General features: G+C 40.4%; 1 protein-coding gene across 2 annotated transcripts in view; it reads left to right on the top strand.

Annotated features, from left to right (window-relative positions):
- LOC122795868 (hippocampus abundant transcript 1 protein-like) overlaps positions 1 to 17224 on the top strand; it is a gene marked incomplete in the record, with an annotated part of 997490 nt that overhangs the window by 199624 nt on the left and 780642 nt on the right. Inside the window, 1 exon segment of one of the 2 annotated variants that reach the window (XM_044064280.1) lies at positions 3066 to 3089. Coding sequence (XP_043920215.1) covers positions 3066 to 3089 — 24 coding nt within the window. 2 annotated transcript variants of the gene reach the window in all.

Raw genomic sequence — 17224 nt, 5'->3', positions numbered from 1 at the left:
CAACAGCATTTTGACGCTTAGTATGTGGAGATTATTAAATGTTTGCCTCCTATGAGCAAAATAAATGTGCATATTTGTTGTGAGCTGAATACAAACATTTCCATATCTGGGCGCCTGTGGCATTATACTGAAGTAAAAATGTTCAAGGCTAAACTTGTATTTCTGAAAATACAAGCAGTGGCTTCATTTCATTTTGCACATATGTTGTCCGAGTTGAATGTGCTTCTTCTGAGAGAGTAAAGCATCTTTGAATGTGAAAATCACATTACTAAGTTCATTAAATTTATATACATAAACTTATCTGAGATGTGCAATGCGATGATCACTCAACAATCATTATGCAACTTTCCTTTTCTTCCATACACAACATGCCCGGAAAAAAAGATAATCACATTCCATATACTTGGATGTCTCTCTCAGAAGAAAAATGGAAAGCATAATGGTCATAGTAATGCTTTTCATTTGGTCAATTTCAGACACTTATGTTAGCCCATAAGCCATATCCCTAATAACTTACCCTCAAAAAGATAGCTACCATCTGTGTATGCCTTTTAATGTTTGTGAGGAAGACTAAAGAAATGTTGAGAGCAGTTATGTATTTAAACTTCTTGCCCTCAGAACACAGATATATATATATATATATATATATATATATATATATATATATATATATATATATATATATATATATATATATATATTAGCCGCAGACAAGCTGTATCTGTGAGTGGTTTACATAGATTATGTAGTTACCTTTTACATCACACAGCGCACACCCCTACCCCCAAAAAAGCCAGTTTCTATAAGCATTTTTGGTACGGGATGATGAAAAAATACATAGTAGAGTTAGTAGTGAATTTTAACTTGTTGCTGACAGACACTTGCACTGCACTTAGTCTGTTTCAACAATGATTATTTGCTCTTGGGTTTCACACACACACCCCTAAAAGATAGCTACATTGTCTGTACCCCTCTGATGTTTTTTCTTTAGATTTAAAAAATTGAATAAATGAATTATAACAGTGATGCAGTTCAGCTTTTTGCTGCCAGAAATGCTTTCACTATCTAAACATCCAACAAGCCATGGTAACAATCATTTCATTAATCCTTGATGGTACCAACAGTGGTACATGACTGTAATTTGAGTGACCTGTAAGCTATACTTCTAGCTTTAAGTTAAATACTAAGGTATTCTTGACCACTATTAGTAAAGTAAAAAAAAATAAAAATCATTGTAGAGATCCTAATGTAGGTTTATATTGTCCATTCGATTACCATACGATTTAAACCCACAAAAGGCTCTTGTTGTTTTTTTTTCTGTACTAATAGTAATTAAGACTACCATAGCTGCGGTAGTGTTGTCGCCTTACAGAAAGACGTTGTCCTGTTCGATTCTCAGCTAGAGCGTCTTCTGTGTGGAGACGTGCGTGAATGGGTGTACCTTCATTGAAGGTTGTGCGTCAGGGCTGGCAACTCGGCACGTAAAAATCTACTGCCAATCATTAGCGGACTGGAGTTCCGCTGTGGCGACCCCTAACCGGGAAAAGCCGAAAGACACAACATACTATTGAAATTGAAACTGGAGATATAGCTTTCAGATCATTCTGATTTACAGTCATGTACCACAATACTAGCCACAAGATTCCCAGTAATGGACATGTTGTGTTACATAAGAACGCATAAACCACAATTTATTAACTCCACAAAGCTTTCGGGAAACCCCTTCAGTTTGTATGCTTCACAATTTCATTCCACATTCCATTTAACCATCATGCATTTAAGGCACAGCCCAGTCGGAGATCACATATAAAACAGTTTAATAAATTGTGGTTTATACGTTCTTATCTAACTCAATGTGTCTGTTATTTGGAATCCTTGTGGCTTGTGTTGTGGTTATTTGCTTTCTAATGGTTTACCTTTGTGCTGGTTCTTGTGCTTAGTCATGTACCACACAGGATTGTAGAACCCTACTGGCTCACCTTTTTCTTTTCTTTTTTTTTTTTTTTTTTTTGTCTGATAAGGACAAAAGGACAAGCTTCTTGTATGGGTTTAGGGAGCCTAACAAGAGTGCCCACTTTTCTACAGGTGACCTACTTGCATTTTTAACACTCATCTTATTGTGCTCAACTGACTTCATTTTCTTTCATTCATAGTCTGCTCTTCTAAACGGTCTTTTTTCACAATCACTTTAAGTTTGCAATTGCCAAAAGGGGAATAAATAATTGCCACAGTAATATATTTTTGTGCTGCTACAGCCACCACATCCCAACTCTTATTGCCATATTAAATAAGAAATGTAAACACAACTGTATTATGGGCAGTGTGTACTGTTAAAACTGCCCACAGATGTGTCTGGTTTCCTAAAGTAAAGTAATAAGTCTGCCTGAAAGAGGAAACCATACTTGAAAATCGGAATATGTGCTCCTTTCCTGTCAAGTGAAACTTTCTGATATTGTAATATTAAGTTTGGGGAATGTTATAGGTGTACTACACATGGGAAAAACAGTTAAGCCACAAAACTGTAAATCAACACTTGTGGTGGCATTACAAATTTTGTTTTCTTTTAAATTAAAAATGAAGGTGGACCTAGCAACTGTCATATTCAGTGTTAATGCTATCCAAAAGTGAGTGGCAGTATATAATGTGACAAAATCACTTTAACATACATTCTCAATTGATATGATTATTACCCATTTTATTGTGCATTTTTGGTTATCTTCTGCATGTGTTAACAGTAGAGCATGTCTTTCCTGGATAGTATGACTTTGATTAAAAAAAAAGTACTATTAAATCAACGTTTCTTTTATTTCCATATGCATTATAAAAGGAACTGGTGCTTGATGAAGTCAACAAGTGCTGTTAGGGCTGGGCAAGTTTAGTATTATGAACAAAGTGTACTTCATGACATTTTCGGAATGTAGGACATAAAGTTTAGTCAATGTGTCAAATTCTGTGCAGCTCCTCATTCATCTTTGTAAAACTGTTTGAACCTTGTATAGCACTGTATTGTTTAAAGAACAAAACAGCCATCGGACTGGTTTGATTTTTTTTTTTTTTTTTTTTAGAAAACCAAACTGTCCTTGTTCCAGGTATCCATGAAGTACAAACCACAGAAGAATGATTTGCCAGCTCAGTGATCCTATAGTAAACATAATAGAGTTGCAGTTTTTTCTGTGTACACTGTGTGTGTGTGTGTGTGTGTGTGTGTGTGTGTAAAAAAAAAAAAAAAAAAAAAAAAAAAAATATATATATATATAGTGTTACTGAAGGTTTTTAACAGGTGTGTGTGTGTATGTGTACACACACACACACACACATATATATATATATATATATATGTGTGTGTGTATGTATGTATATATATATATATATATATATATATATATATATGTATATATATATATATATATATATGTGTGTGTATATGTATATATATATATGTATATATATATATATATATATATATATATATATATATACACACACACACACACACACACACACACACACACACGTGTATGTGCGCGTGTATATCTCAAGTTTATATAATGTGTGCACATTGGGTGGGGATTGATAAGGTGTGTTGATAGGAAAGCAGACCAAAATGGAAGGGGGTGTCCTTTATTTAAACAAAAGTTATGACACATTTCCCCCGGAATGTATTTGTATTTTTGTTGCATTACTAAAAGCACTTGCTTAGGACCAATATTTGAATCTGTTGTTTTAGCCACACCAGATGCTTTGAGTTATGCACTTGTGTAACGGAACATTGATTTCAGTGCTTCCTGGGTAAGTCAGAAGTGTTTGAATGCCAGGGCAAATTGTTTAATGTTTTGTTTAAGTGATTATTAGTTTGTAAATAGTTAATTCACTATTCTGAGAGAGTTAAGAGTTGGTCTAAAAGATCCATTCAAAACAGTCATTTACTAAAAGATGATGGTTTCTGGTTAATTGGATTCTGAGCAACTGTGGTAATTCAGATCCTGTGTGGTGTGGAATATTTGGTTTCCATTTGTGTTTCTTTCCTTTAGATAATGAAATGTATTAGTATTTTTTTTCCTTGGCTAGAGATTTTCATCATTAACATGGCAAAGATTGCCCAGTCCCTGTCCCCTATCCATAATGGTCTGTGAATTTCGATCCTCTCTAGGTTGTCTTTACTGCAAACTGAAGATGGGTGCATCTTTTAAATGGCCTTTGGCTACCTAGTAGAGTATTAGATTTTTGTGTCCAGGAATTCTTTCTTCCTTTTCCGGGAGGTAGTCCCTTTCTGACTTTTATACTATTCTTTTGATGGGACAGTACGTTTTAGTCCCTCAGTCAAAGCCAAACTTGAGGAAGAGGGAAAAACTTACTGTTACAGCTTCCTCAGTGCTTGTTCTTGAGAACATGGTAGATTTCATGTCAACAGTGCAGAGTAACTACAGAGCTTTTGGGAAGGCTTGACTTTGAAGTTTCCAGAACTGCCATAAGTCAAGAGGCAACAGCAGCTCCCCTTCCGGGGCTTAGTAGTCTGCTCCCTGCGAGCTTGTGCTACTGTAGAGGCAGTTAAGGGTTATCTGACACACTTCTTGTTCTTGGGAATGGTCAACACATACATGGGAATTGGGTAACAGCAAAAATCCTCTTCTCTGTCTCTTCTAAACCACTGTGTTTTTTCTCCTCTTTCAGACATCGCACCCCATCAAATGGCTTCGGCAAGGAAAGAGGTACTCTACTTTCTTCAGGAGAGAGAGTGAGCGAGAGAGAGACATCCAAGAGGACCACACTTGCCCAGAAAAGATGGGCTGTATTGTCAGGGAGAAAAAAGGACATTGGCTCCAAAGCTCTTCATGTGTGGTGTTGGTGCAGTTGATCCTGCATTGTCTGTCTGAAGGAGACTGGATTTCCTCTTTGGACTTCCAAGATGTCTATATGCACATCAGAGTTGCTAGAAGGTCAGGAGGTGTCTGTGCTTCCAAATAAGGGCCCATCTTATCCCTTCTGCACTCTTGCATTTGGGCTTACCTCAGTCTTCAAGGTGTTCATTATTGGAATGAACCAGAGACTGTAGGGTGCCAAGGTGTTTCCATACATTGTCTTGACTTCTAAATACTTCAGCAATGAACAGTGTAATAGTAGTGAGTGTGTTAATTTGTTCAGTGTTCCATTCTTTGGGATCACAGTGAACATTACAAAGTCACAGTTAATGCCCACTTAGATGGTCACACTTATTGGTTGTACTCTGGAAGCTTTGTCTCGTCAGGCATTTCAGCCGAAGACAGGATTTTCCTTCTCCCCAGTCTTGTCAGTAAAATCCCACATAAACTGTGCTGTATGCTGTCTACCTTCAAATCCTGGGGGTTATGACAACCGCAGTATTCATTTTCCCCAGTACCATATTCCATGTGCGAGTCTTCAAGTGAAGCTTTAAGTTACAGAAGTTCAGCTTTTAGATTCCGTAACCCTTTCAGTCAGACCAAATGTAGTTGTCGCTGTGGATGTCTCTCCCTAGGTAGTGGGGCTCCATTTTCAAGGACAGACAGATTACATTAAAACAGAAACAATTCATTAGGTAAAAGTTTTACTTGCCATGTGTGTGACAAAGCAAGAGCACTCATTCTGTTCAAATTTTGTCCAGATGTCAGTAAAGTATATCTGTATAATCTCTAACTTAGAAGCATAGCTAGGGTGGGATGAAGGGGGCAGCTATCCTTTGTAAAAAAGTGTTAGAGGACAGGATCAGCAGAGTTGTTTTTTAATTTTTTGCTCTTTCTGTAAATGTCAGACAGGCAGTAAATTGTGTGGGCAGTATATTGTGTGGGCATTGAGACCTAATGCTTCTCCTTAGCAGAGAAGGAAGGAATGCTAGATTGATGAACTGACACCCTTTTTTACCCCTTCCCAGCCTAGTGTTGAGGGGCATCTGATTGGTTATCAGCATCAATTGCGAGGATTCCAGAAGTAGGGGCTAAGCATTAGCTGAAACATGCAATGTAGTACCAATTCCCAAAGTCAAAACCCCTAAGTCAGCATCTTACTACAGACAATATCAATACTGTCAGCTAGCTAAAGTCACAGAAAAATTGCTATATTCCTAAATGACAGACTATATCACATAATGTGACCTTTTATCAGATGGCTTAGATTTCATAATAATATAGTTAACAAACAACCTTACTCACTGTAACTAAATCTTTGAAGCAGTGGATAAAGGAAAGAGTTTAAGTATGCTGTTCATTGACCTGAAACATGCATTTGAGTCTGTCAACCACATCCTGTTGCTTAAAACCCTAGCTAAATTTGGTGTGGGTCAAAATGGCCTAAAGTGGTTTGCTTCATATATAATCAGTACGACTTTCACTATCACACCCAATACAAACATTTCCCCGGATGGAACCTTTTCATTACATTTACCACAGGGGTTAAATTTTTAGGACCTGTTCCCCATAGTTAACAACTTACTCTTTGATTTACCAACCCTGAACTGTACCCTTTGTATAGATGATATAGTTGTACTACATTAAGATAAGGCATGTCAAAAAACTATAGACTTTTTGTAACTGGCTAGTTGACATGGAACTTGTATAAACTTGAAAAAAAAAGTTGTTATTTTGGTACTCCTATGAAACTCAAATCTAACTCCACATTAAACCTCACCCCCCCTGCACAACACTTCTTACTTTTGCAGAAAAACAGTTGTGCAAGTAAACTTACCTTAACATTAGATGTGCGAATGATCACTGTTGCAGTATGCTGAGTTATATGGGTTATGTCTTGCCAAGGACACAAGGACAGTCAGCTTCCAAAGTTTCAGTGCACCTGCCACATGCAAGAATCTGTATTCAACTCGAGCTGCCTAAAAGTTAGGCTTGGATGCCAAGGCCTTCATAGATTTCATGCCAACAAAGAGATAGAGGCTAATAGCCTGAGAGGGACAGTGCCTAGGAAAAAAAAAGTTGAAATTTGCCATAAAAACGTACAAAAAAACAATGGGGTGGAGAGGAGGGAGCTGCTACTGCAGAAGTGATCATTCAAACATCCACTGTTATGGTAAGTTTACTTACACAACTATAACCATATATGCTCTTCATTTGATCACTGCTGCAGTAGCTGAAGGTGTTTGGGTAGATTACCATAGCATCGATAGACTGGTAGGAGGAAGGATGAGGTTCCAGGAACACCTGGAAAATTGTCCTAGAAAAGTCTGTCCTAGACATGGAGAACGAATCTAGCTTGTAATGCTTTGTAAAAGTATTCACAGAGAACCATGTTGCTGCTTCTAAAATACTTTTGGAATCCAACCCTTTCCAAAAAGCGGTCAAAAAACGCAACAGCTAGTGTGCAGAGCTCTCCTCAATAAAAAGCTTCAAGTCAAATAATCAAAAAGAGAGAGAGCACCACGACTGGAGCAGGATTTACAAGAAACAAGAGTTTATTAATAAATTCTTGTTTCTTGTAAATCCTGCTCCAGTCGTGGTGCTCTCTCTCTTTTTGATTATTTGACCTTTCCAAAAAGCCACAGAAGAAGCTAAGGCCCTGGTAGAATGAACCTTGACCCTGCCTAAAATAGTTTTGTTGCGGTGGGTGTAACAGAAAATAATAGCGTGAGATAGACATTTGGAAATGGTCTGTTTTGACACTGGTTGTTGTTTCTTGTATCCTTTACAAGAAAGAAATGAACAACTGATCAAGAGTTCTGAAAGATTTTGTTCTGTAAAGATGGTCCCAGAGTTGTTTGTAGACATCCAAGGTACGAAATATTCCCTTTGCTCACTTTAGGTTCTGGAAGGAAGATAGGGAGATGGATAGCGGAGATGGATAGCTTTGCTTAAAGTAAACTGTGATATCATTTTAGGTATAAAAGAAGGATTTCTTTTCAAAGAAATCACTGTCTTAGTGAAAAATTAGATGGAGGTTGAGCAATGAGCAAGACTGTTTTTCATGTCAAGCACACCCAGTCAGCTTGATGATCTGGTTCAAATGGAACAAGAGATGTTCTTCATGTTTCACTGTTGCAGTCATTACATTTGGGTTGTCTGCATGCAGGTAGGACTCATCTGGCCTGATTATCAAAGTCTTGGGTCTTGCGTCGGATGCTGTCTCTTCTTCCTTGACATCAGGTAGTCAAGGGTATAAAGCATGCAGCTGATGCCATTACATCAGTCTTTCTTGCCGTGCGGTGCCCTAGGCAGAAGCAGTTCGCAAGTGCTGGTCGGCCGACTCCTGAAATTTTCATTTTCGAGTTTCAGAACCGAAGTCTTCAAAAAAGCTAAGTACCCCGTTGGGGATCCTTTTTTTTGCTCTAAACCGATGTCAGTAAAAGTTAACAATTGTATTACCTATGGAAAGCAAATATCTCAAAGATTTGTACTGCATTCTTTGCCTAAGCCCAGACCACGACGTCCCTCACTGTCGGTTTTGTGCCTTATTCAATCCTCGAACTATTCGTCAGTCCATTTTTGCAGCAAACTCTTTCAATACTCTGTTTAATTATCCAGAAATGGCTTTGGTAAGCCATCCGACTACCGACATTCTGAAAAAACGTAAAGATAAAGACAGAGACAGACTGCATAGGTCCAAAGCTGCCGTCTGTGCTTCTGTTAAGCTTAGTCGCCAGTTCGCTGGTATTCAGTGAGGTGCTTTTGCAGCCCCTGATGCCCGCTACTTCAGATTCGCAAGCCTCTACTGAGACACATTCGGAGTCTGGTATGCCGCGAGGTGCTTCTTTGATTATGGAACCTGCGGATGTCTCTACCTTGGATGGGTCCGGAGCCGCTGTGCAGGCACCAGCTTCTGAGTGTGTATTTAGGCCTACGGACTTGCATTTCAAACCAACACCATCTTCTTCAAGGCCTAAAACTCAACCCACACCTAGAAAACAGACATCCAAACCGCATGGTCAGGCCCATATGCCTAAAAAACAAATGATAAGAATGACTGAAGACCTTATTACTCTAAATAGGGGAAGCCAGCCTTCTCCCTCTAAGAGACCTAGAACTGATTTTCCTTCTGATGACCAGGATTTGCCCTTATCTGCCTATAAAACCCTACTCAGTTCGGGTTTGTAAATGGCAGATCATGTCTCCTAAACCTGAACTTCTTTGAAGCAGTCACCAAAGCCATAGATGAGGGTAAGGTGGTTCACACAGCTTACCTAGATCCCACCAAGGCTTTCAACACCATCCTCCACTCTGGAATTATAGATAAGCACACTAAACTAGGTATAAATCCCTATGTCACAAGATGGGTTGCCAGCTGGCTTACGGACAGAACCCAAACTGTGAAAGTAGCAGACTCCAAATCCGACTTCAGACCAGTGACAAGTGGAGTACCACAGTGTTCAATCCTGGGTCCTCTCCTGTTTGGTATCTACTTCTCTGAAGTACAGGCTAACACAGAAGGTCTTTGGCTAACAACGTTTGCCGATGACTGCAAACTAGGAGCCATAATCGAAACTCCTAATGATGTGGACATACTACAAAAGGGCCTCACTGAGGCAGATGCTTGGTGTCAAAGCCATAGCCTGAAGCTCAATGCCAAAAAGTGTATTGTCATCCCCTTTGGTAAAAACTCTGTACCCATGAACTACCAATTAAGTGGTAGTCTACTTAATGCCGAAGGTGTGATGAGACCTTGGGACACAGATGGACAGTAGTCTCTCCTTTGATAATTACATCGCCACAGTGGACAGGAAATCCTTCTACATGGCTCACCTCATCACAAAAGGTTTCTCATCCAGAAAAAAAAAAGAGGTCATTGTTCCCCTCTACTCATCACTTATTAGATCCATTATAGAGTACAACGCCCCTTCTGGTATGTACCTCACAAGACATCTACAACAACTGGAAAGGCCACAGAAATACCTCACAAAGAAGATTACTGATCTCAAATAGATGCCCTATGCAGACCGTCTCAAAAAACTCCAGCTTTACTCCGTCGCATATCACCTACTCAGAGGCGACCTTTGCCTAACACACAAAGCTATGTCAAACCCAGAGCTGTTGGACATGCTCCACTTAAAGAAATCACAATCCCTCCGAGTTACACGCTCTAGGGACCTAAACCTTGTCACCACAATAAACAGAACATGCTGGAGGGATAGATTCTTGTCTCAGAGACTTCCCATACTCTGGAACAGATTACCTGTCTATGTCAAACAGAGCTCCTTATTAGCACTCTTCAAGAAAAATCTTGATGATTGGATGGGAAATAGGAAATTCACCCCAGGGATCACTTCGGTGGCTCTGCTCGACAGGGGCACAGGAAAATAATTTTCTTGGGTGGTGAAAGCCAGGGTACCTTTTTGGCTAGGCTTATATAGGCCCTAGGGCTAATAGCCTAGTATGTACCTATGAACCTATGAGGATTCTGATGCAGAGGACTCCATACCCTCTGCTTCCCCTCCAGAAGATTTTTCTTTTGGTGAAACCTTGAACACTGTTGGGGAGCATTTCCGCTGGGAAAGCCAGGATTACTCTGACTTCAAAAAGAGGCTTGGGGAATTCTTACTCCTGCCTCAACACATGCCTTCCCTCCTGTACTGGACATTGTGGATGATGCCTTCTTGGAATCTAGCCTGGCCCCAGACACTTTACCTCCAGCTCCCAGGAGTACCTGACTCTCACAAGTTCCTCTTTAAGAATTCTACTGCGGTCCCAGAGACCATTTCACAGGGACTCAAAGACATTAAGGCTACTACTGCCAAAAACCCTACCCCCCTCTGATAGAGATTCCATGGCCCTGGACAGATGGGATAAGAAGGTATGGACTTCTGCTACTTTGGCCATCAGGGCCTTAAACGGCCAGTTTCATATGTTAAAGTATCAGCAACATATTATTGGACTACTTAAACAGAAAATGGTATTGATTCCTGACTGTGCTGAGAATAAAGAATTACAGGATTTAATGCATTCTGCTGAACAAGTTGGTAAGCATACTTTGCAATGTGGTTTTGACTCTTTAGAAGTATCTTGCAGGGCTGCTGTCACTGGGTTGGTTCTTAGAAGGCATGCTTGGCTTAAGGAGCAAAATTTGCCAAATCATGTTAAAGCTAAATTACTGGATGCTCCCTTAAACCAAGACCGCCTGTTTGGCAACAAAGCATAAGTTCTTAAAAAGATGGAGGAAAAAGCTAAACCTATGCAAACTGTTAAAGATTTCCTGCAAGTACAGCCTCCCAGATTTAGTAGGCATTGGCCTTCCAAGAATTGGTCCTGTCTCTTCCAGGCCTTCTCCATCCAAACCCAGGAACAGCAGACCACCTAGGCTACAGTCTGAAGGTACTCACAGGCCTAAGCAGTGGGGGGGCTCCCACTTCCAAAGCTGGAAGTAGTAAGACACCCCCATATGGTAAACTGTCACAACGACTTAACCTTAAACCTTCCAAGCCCTGCTCAACTGTCTGCTCCCCAAGACAAATAGGTTTTAAATATAGTTTCCCAAGGATACAGATTCCACTTCCACTCCTTACCAACCCAAAACGGTTGGCCAGACCTACCCCCAAATCAGTGGGCAGTGGCTCAACAGCAGGTTCTCTCTCTAAGTATCAGGGCTATTCAACCTGTCCCAGCAGAGGAATGGGGACAAGGTTTTTACTCAACTTTTCCTGGTACCCAGAAAAGACAACAACTGGCGTCCTATCTTTGACCTGTCTATTCTAAACACCTTTTTGGTAACCCCAAATTTCAAAATGGTAACTCTTCATCAGCTGCTTTCCATGTTAGGCAAAAATGCCTGGTTGGCAACATTGGACTTAAAGGAAGCTTACCTGCACATAAGGGAATCTTGTAGAAAATTCCTATGCTTCAGAGCAGGCTACATGCACTATCAGTTCTCTGCACTGTCCTTTGGCTTATCTACTGCTCCCAGGGTATTCACAAAGTGCCTAGCTCCAGTCATTGCATTCCGCAGGCAAAGAAATATTCAAATATACCCACACCTGGACGATTGTCTAATTCAGGCAGAAAGCCATGACATACTATTAAATCATCTGGCATTTGTAAAGAAACTGCTAACCTCACTGGGGTACACCATAAACGAAAAGAAATCTCACCTAGTACCCTGCCAACAAATTGTATTCTGGGAGCAAGGTTCAACACAACTTCCCAGATGGCCTACCTCACACCAGAGAAACAAGTTTATTTGACAGCCTACTTCAAACTACTGGCCACAAAGACCCAGCTATCTGCAAGGAAAATACTGCAAGCCCTGAGGTTCATGGCCTCGTGCATCCTACTAATTCCATATGCAAGATCGCATATGAGGAAACTACAATGGTATCTAAAAGTCTATGGTGTCAACATTCTCAGGACCTGAAATCAATGATTCCCATCATTCCTTGTATAAAGACAGAGTTCCTTTGGCGGGCAGAGGCCTGCTACTGCAACAAGGGACTGCCATGTGAGCCGCCTGCCGCCCAAACCCTAACAACAGACGCATCAGACTATGCATGGGGGGCTCACTTGGCAGGGCAGTGCATTTAGGGCAAATGGAAGCCGAGTCAAATGCATCTGCATATCATTCAAAAAGAAATTATTGGTAAAGACAGACAACACCACTGTTATGTGGTACATAAACAAGCAGGGGGGAACCCACTCGTACCTTCTCTGCAGACTAGCCATGGCTCTGTGGAACACAGCCTTAAGCTACCAAGTGCACCTACAAGCTCAATACCTGCCAGGTAAGCTAAATTCACTGGCAGACGACCTAAGCAGAAATCTCATGGACCCACAAGAGTGGAAAATGGAACCAAAGATATTCAACATTTTGAGAAACAAATGGTGAGCCCAGAGATAGACCTGTTTGCCTCCCCTCAGAACTACCAATTGGACAAATTCTGCACATGGACTCCCCACAGACGAGCTTGGAAAGTGGATGCCCTGTCCTTCGCCTAGGAAAGCCTCTCAGCTTATGCCTTCCCCTTCTGCCTCTCCTCTCGAAAGTTCTGTTAAAAGATCAAACAGGACAAACCAAGGACAATTCTCATCGCACCAGACTGGCCACACCAACACTGGTACCCCCCTCTTGCACACTATGTCACTGATGGAACCATGCACCTGCCTCAGACCCCTTCCCTGCTGTCCCAGCAGGAGGGCCAGATTCTGCACCCCCAGCTTCAAACCCTGAACCTTGCAGCCTTGGCTAATTACCTGAGCTCTCCAATACCATCCCTTAGTAAGCAAGTGCTGGATGTCATTCTGGAGGCAAGGAGGCCTAGTACTAGAAAATCCTATGCTGAAAAGTGGAAAAGATACTGTTCCTGGAGCCAGACTCAGGGGATGGGCACAGCAGTGCCCAGTTCAGTACTTAACAGAGATGCTCCACAAGGGCCTTTCTTTCTCATCTATTAATATTCATGCCTCAGCCATTTCAGCACATTACAATACTGAGCCACCTCTCTTCTCTCACCCCCTGCTGAAGCAATTCCTCAGAGGGGCCAAAAATTTAAGACCACCCAGGAGAGCCCTTACTCCAGCCTGGGACCTTAACTTTGTATTGGAAAAACTCACTCTACCTCCTTTTGAGCCAGCTGCATCTGCAGAGTTGAAATTCCTTGAAAACAGCCTTCCTTATAGCCATCACTTCAGCAAGAAGAGGGTCTAAATTACAAGCCCTCATGGCAGTGGAGCCCTTCATCATCTTCTTGCAGACAGGGTGTCCCTCAGGACCAATACTTCCTTTATGCCCAAGGTGGTATCCAGTGTGGCCCTTAATCATTTGCCAGCTTCCTTTGCTAATCCACAGAACAAAGGAGAACAAATACTGCACTCTTTGGACATGCACAGATAACTTAGATTTTATTTGGACAGGACTAAGCCTCTCAGGAAAATTGAACAGCTGCTAGTTGCCTTTGCTGCAAGGGCAGAGGGGAAGGCCATTTCAAAGCAAACCATTTCTAAGTGGATAGGCCATTGCATTCATTTCTGCTATAAGCACCATGGAAAACCTACCCCACAAGGGGATAAGATCACATTCCACCAGGGTTGCATCTACTTCAACAGCTTTTCTCAGAGGTGTTCCTACCAGTGACATCCTAAAAGCTGCTACCTGGAGCTCTGTACATACCTTCACCAAGCATTACTACTTGCCTATTTTTTCTAAATCCAGTCCTTGTTTTGCCACTGCAGTCTTGCAGGGCTTAATAGCTGGTCCTAATGCTCTCTAACTGCCTCCCCCCTTCCTTAGCTTTGGGAATCTACCCAAATGTAATGCCTGCAACAGTGAAAGACGAAGAACATAGTACAGTTGTGTATACTTGCCATAAATTCGAGTGTATTCACTGTTGCAGTCCTGGTTACCCTCCCTCCAGCCCCCTGACTTCTATTGGCTATAACCTTGTATATAATTGCTTTCCATTATGGGGGCAGCTGACATCTGGGGCAAGAAAAAGTGATGTAATGGCATCAGCTGCATGCTTTATACCCCTGACTACCCGACGTCATGGAAGAAGAGACAGCATCCGACGCAGGACCCAAGACTTTGATAATCAGGCTGGCTGAGGGCTACCTGCAGGCAGATAACCCAAATGTAATGACTGCAACAGTGAATACACTCAAACATCTACATTTATGGTAAGTGTACGCAACTGTACTTTAGTTTTACTGATGTGAAGTTAAGATCCCAAAAAGTAGCCATCTGTTTTCTATGAGGCTCCTTGATCTACACCCCTTTCAAAAACATTTTCACATGAGTCTGCATTGAAAAAGGGGAATCTATGGGCAGACATGCTGAAATGGACAATATGTAGACCTTTATCAAGAAGTAGGACTGGCCATAAGATAGCAACTCACACAAATAATGTACAGCCAGAGAAACACTATCCCTGAATGAATGCTTTTCCTTTCGTTGCTACCAACTAGAAAACCTTTTCTTTTTGGTAATATATGATTTTATAGTAGTAGGCTTTTTTTTCCCATGAATACCTGCTGCACGTCCTCTGAAAAAGGGTGCCTAAGAGGCATTAAGATTCCATCATCCAGGCAGTCAGTTGCAGCTTTTTGGGGTAAGGATGTATGTAGCACCCTTGGTCTTATGTGATTAAATCTGGTCATTGAGGACGCTCATGGAATTCCCCCTAGTTATTTCCAAAATAAGGGGAAAAATCACTGCTTCCTGTGCCAGAAGGGAGTCACCACAATGATCTTTGCAGAGTTCTTCAGAATTTTTAAATGTATGCTGGATATTCAATGTCAGTGTTTTAAGAGATCAAGTTTGATACCTATAATGGCCTTCAGTTATTTCGTCACTATAGATGCCTGGATCAAAACGCCCCATACCTAATGATTGGTCCACATTTTTCTTAAAGGAGATACTATTACTGTTTTTCTAACCCATAGTGGAATGTTATTCCATCAGAAGCTTGGCCCTCCACTAAAAAACAATTATTCCAGGCAATAATTTTACCAGACTATCCTTCTACAAATGAATTATTCCTGGTATTTAATAAATGTATTCTACTTTGAATACCTCCCCTGATTTCTGTCTTTAAACATTTTTAAATGTTAATTGTCATCCTCGACTAACCTATGTTTAATTGTAAGCAAAGATGTCTCATTAAGTCTTTCATAACTCTTACCCAGCTTCTTTTTTTATCCTTCTAGCCATATGCCTTTGCATTCTCTCCAATTTATCCAAGCCCTGTCATATACACAAATAGACCCACGATACTCTGTAGCAGGCCTAATTATAGTTTTTTAGATTTGAAGTCAAATCATCCTGTCTCTACTAACAATACTTGTAAAGATCTTGTTCATTTCACAATTACAACTTCTAACAATATCAGATAAATGAGGGCCAAAACTTTTGAGTTGTCAATTTTGATACCCGAATCTTGTAACAAGATTAACGTCTTGGATACTAACATTATCTAAGGTGTAAGGATATTAGGGTTCTCATTCACAACATTTATGATACAGGATTTAAAATCTCATTCTCCTTTAACCCACCTGAATAAAATATCCAAATATGATTAAAATTGTAACTTATTAGATAATGCAGAAGATACGGAATCAAGTTTTACATCTTCCTCTTATTTGCTCATCCATAATTTGCTATCTTTTGAAAAAATAAACATAAAAATCCAAAAGAACTGGGCCCAAAACATAGACCAGTGGGACCCCCTGCTATCTCCTTCTCATCTGAGAGGATACGACTAATCTTTACCATACATCTTTTCCTGATAACCAGTTAATCTACATAATTACATACTCACTAATTTTACTCTCTTAATAAAGGCATGATCATAAAAGGTGGCATTTTATCAAAAGTCTTTGGTATATCTAAATATATTAATTTTAGCTACTACCCCTTAACCAAGTAATTTCCATAAATGCCCGTAAAAGTATAGTGTATTAGTACCATAAGACCTTCCAGTACAAATCTGTGCTGGTAATATAAAATCTGCAATCAAAATGTTGATAATGCATTTCGAAATTACCCAGTCATAACATATATCCACAATACTAGTGAGAGTAATTGGTCTATAATATTCAACTATACAATGCTCTCATCTCTTAAACATGGATACAGTGTGCCAAATTTTAAAAAAGGAAACTCTGGCAGGGGGAAATTTCTTTAATAGTTGAGAAAAAAAATCAATTTATACCATCAAGACCTACAGCTAAAGTAGGTTTAACCAATTTCAGCAGATCATCTGACCCCAACATGAAACAGGAGGACAGTCACTAAAACTTCAACAGAGACACCTTTCTGTATTAGTGGAAAGGGAGGAAAAGCATACAGTAACATTGCTTTCGAAGGATTAGAAATGGCATTTGTCTTCCAGGCCTTCCAGCATGGAGTCTTGGAGCAGAATTTTGCCAACTGATATAGACAAAACTGTCTATTTGAGGTGTTCACAGATGGGTCGAATCTTGTGAGATCCTCTGGTTCATCTTCATTCATGAGGGTCTGTCCTGCTCAGCTCATTTGCCACACAGTTTTTCTCTGACAGAATGTAAGTTGCCTGTAGAGTGAGATTGTGTTGAAAAGCTATAGCCCAGGTTACCATGACTAGTCTGTCCAGAAGTTAATATCGGCTTGTTTATGTACCATGTCACAGTGGTGTTTGTAATTCCCGGGGACCACAAATGATTGAGAATTGGCAGCATTTATGAGTGCTCTTGTATGTTTGTGTTTTCATGTGTCATTTTAGTTCCAAAGAGACTGCACTGCTCCCCAAGCAAAGTCTGCGGTATCTGTTGTCACCTTTTGTTGGAGGAGGAAGGAAGAATGGGAGATGTGG

The sequence above is a fragment of the Protopterus annectens genome, chromosome 2.part2 (genome assembly GCF_019279795.1).
Source record: "Protopterus annectens isolate FY-2018-M chromosome 2.part2, PAN1.0, whole genome shotgun sequence".
Taxonomy (NCBI): domain Eukaryota; kingdom Metazoa; phylum Chordata; order Ceratodontiformes; family Protopteridae; genus Protopterus; species Protopterus annectens.
Note: the sequence above shows the minus strand (reverse complement) of the source record. Positions and strands in the feature narration are given on the sequence as shown.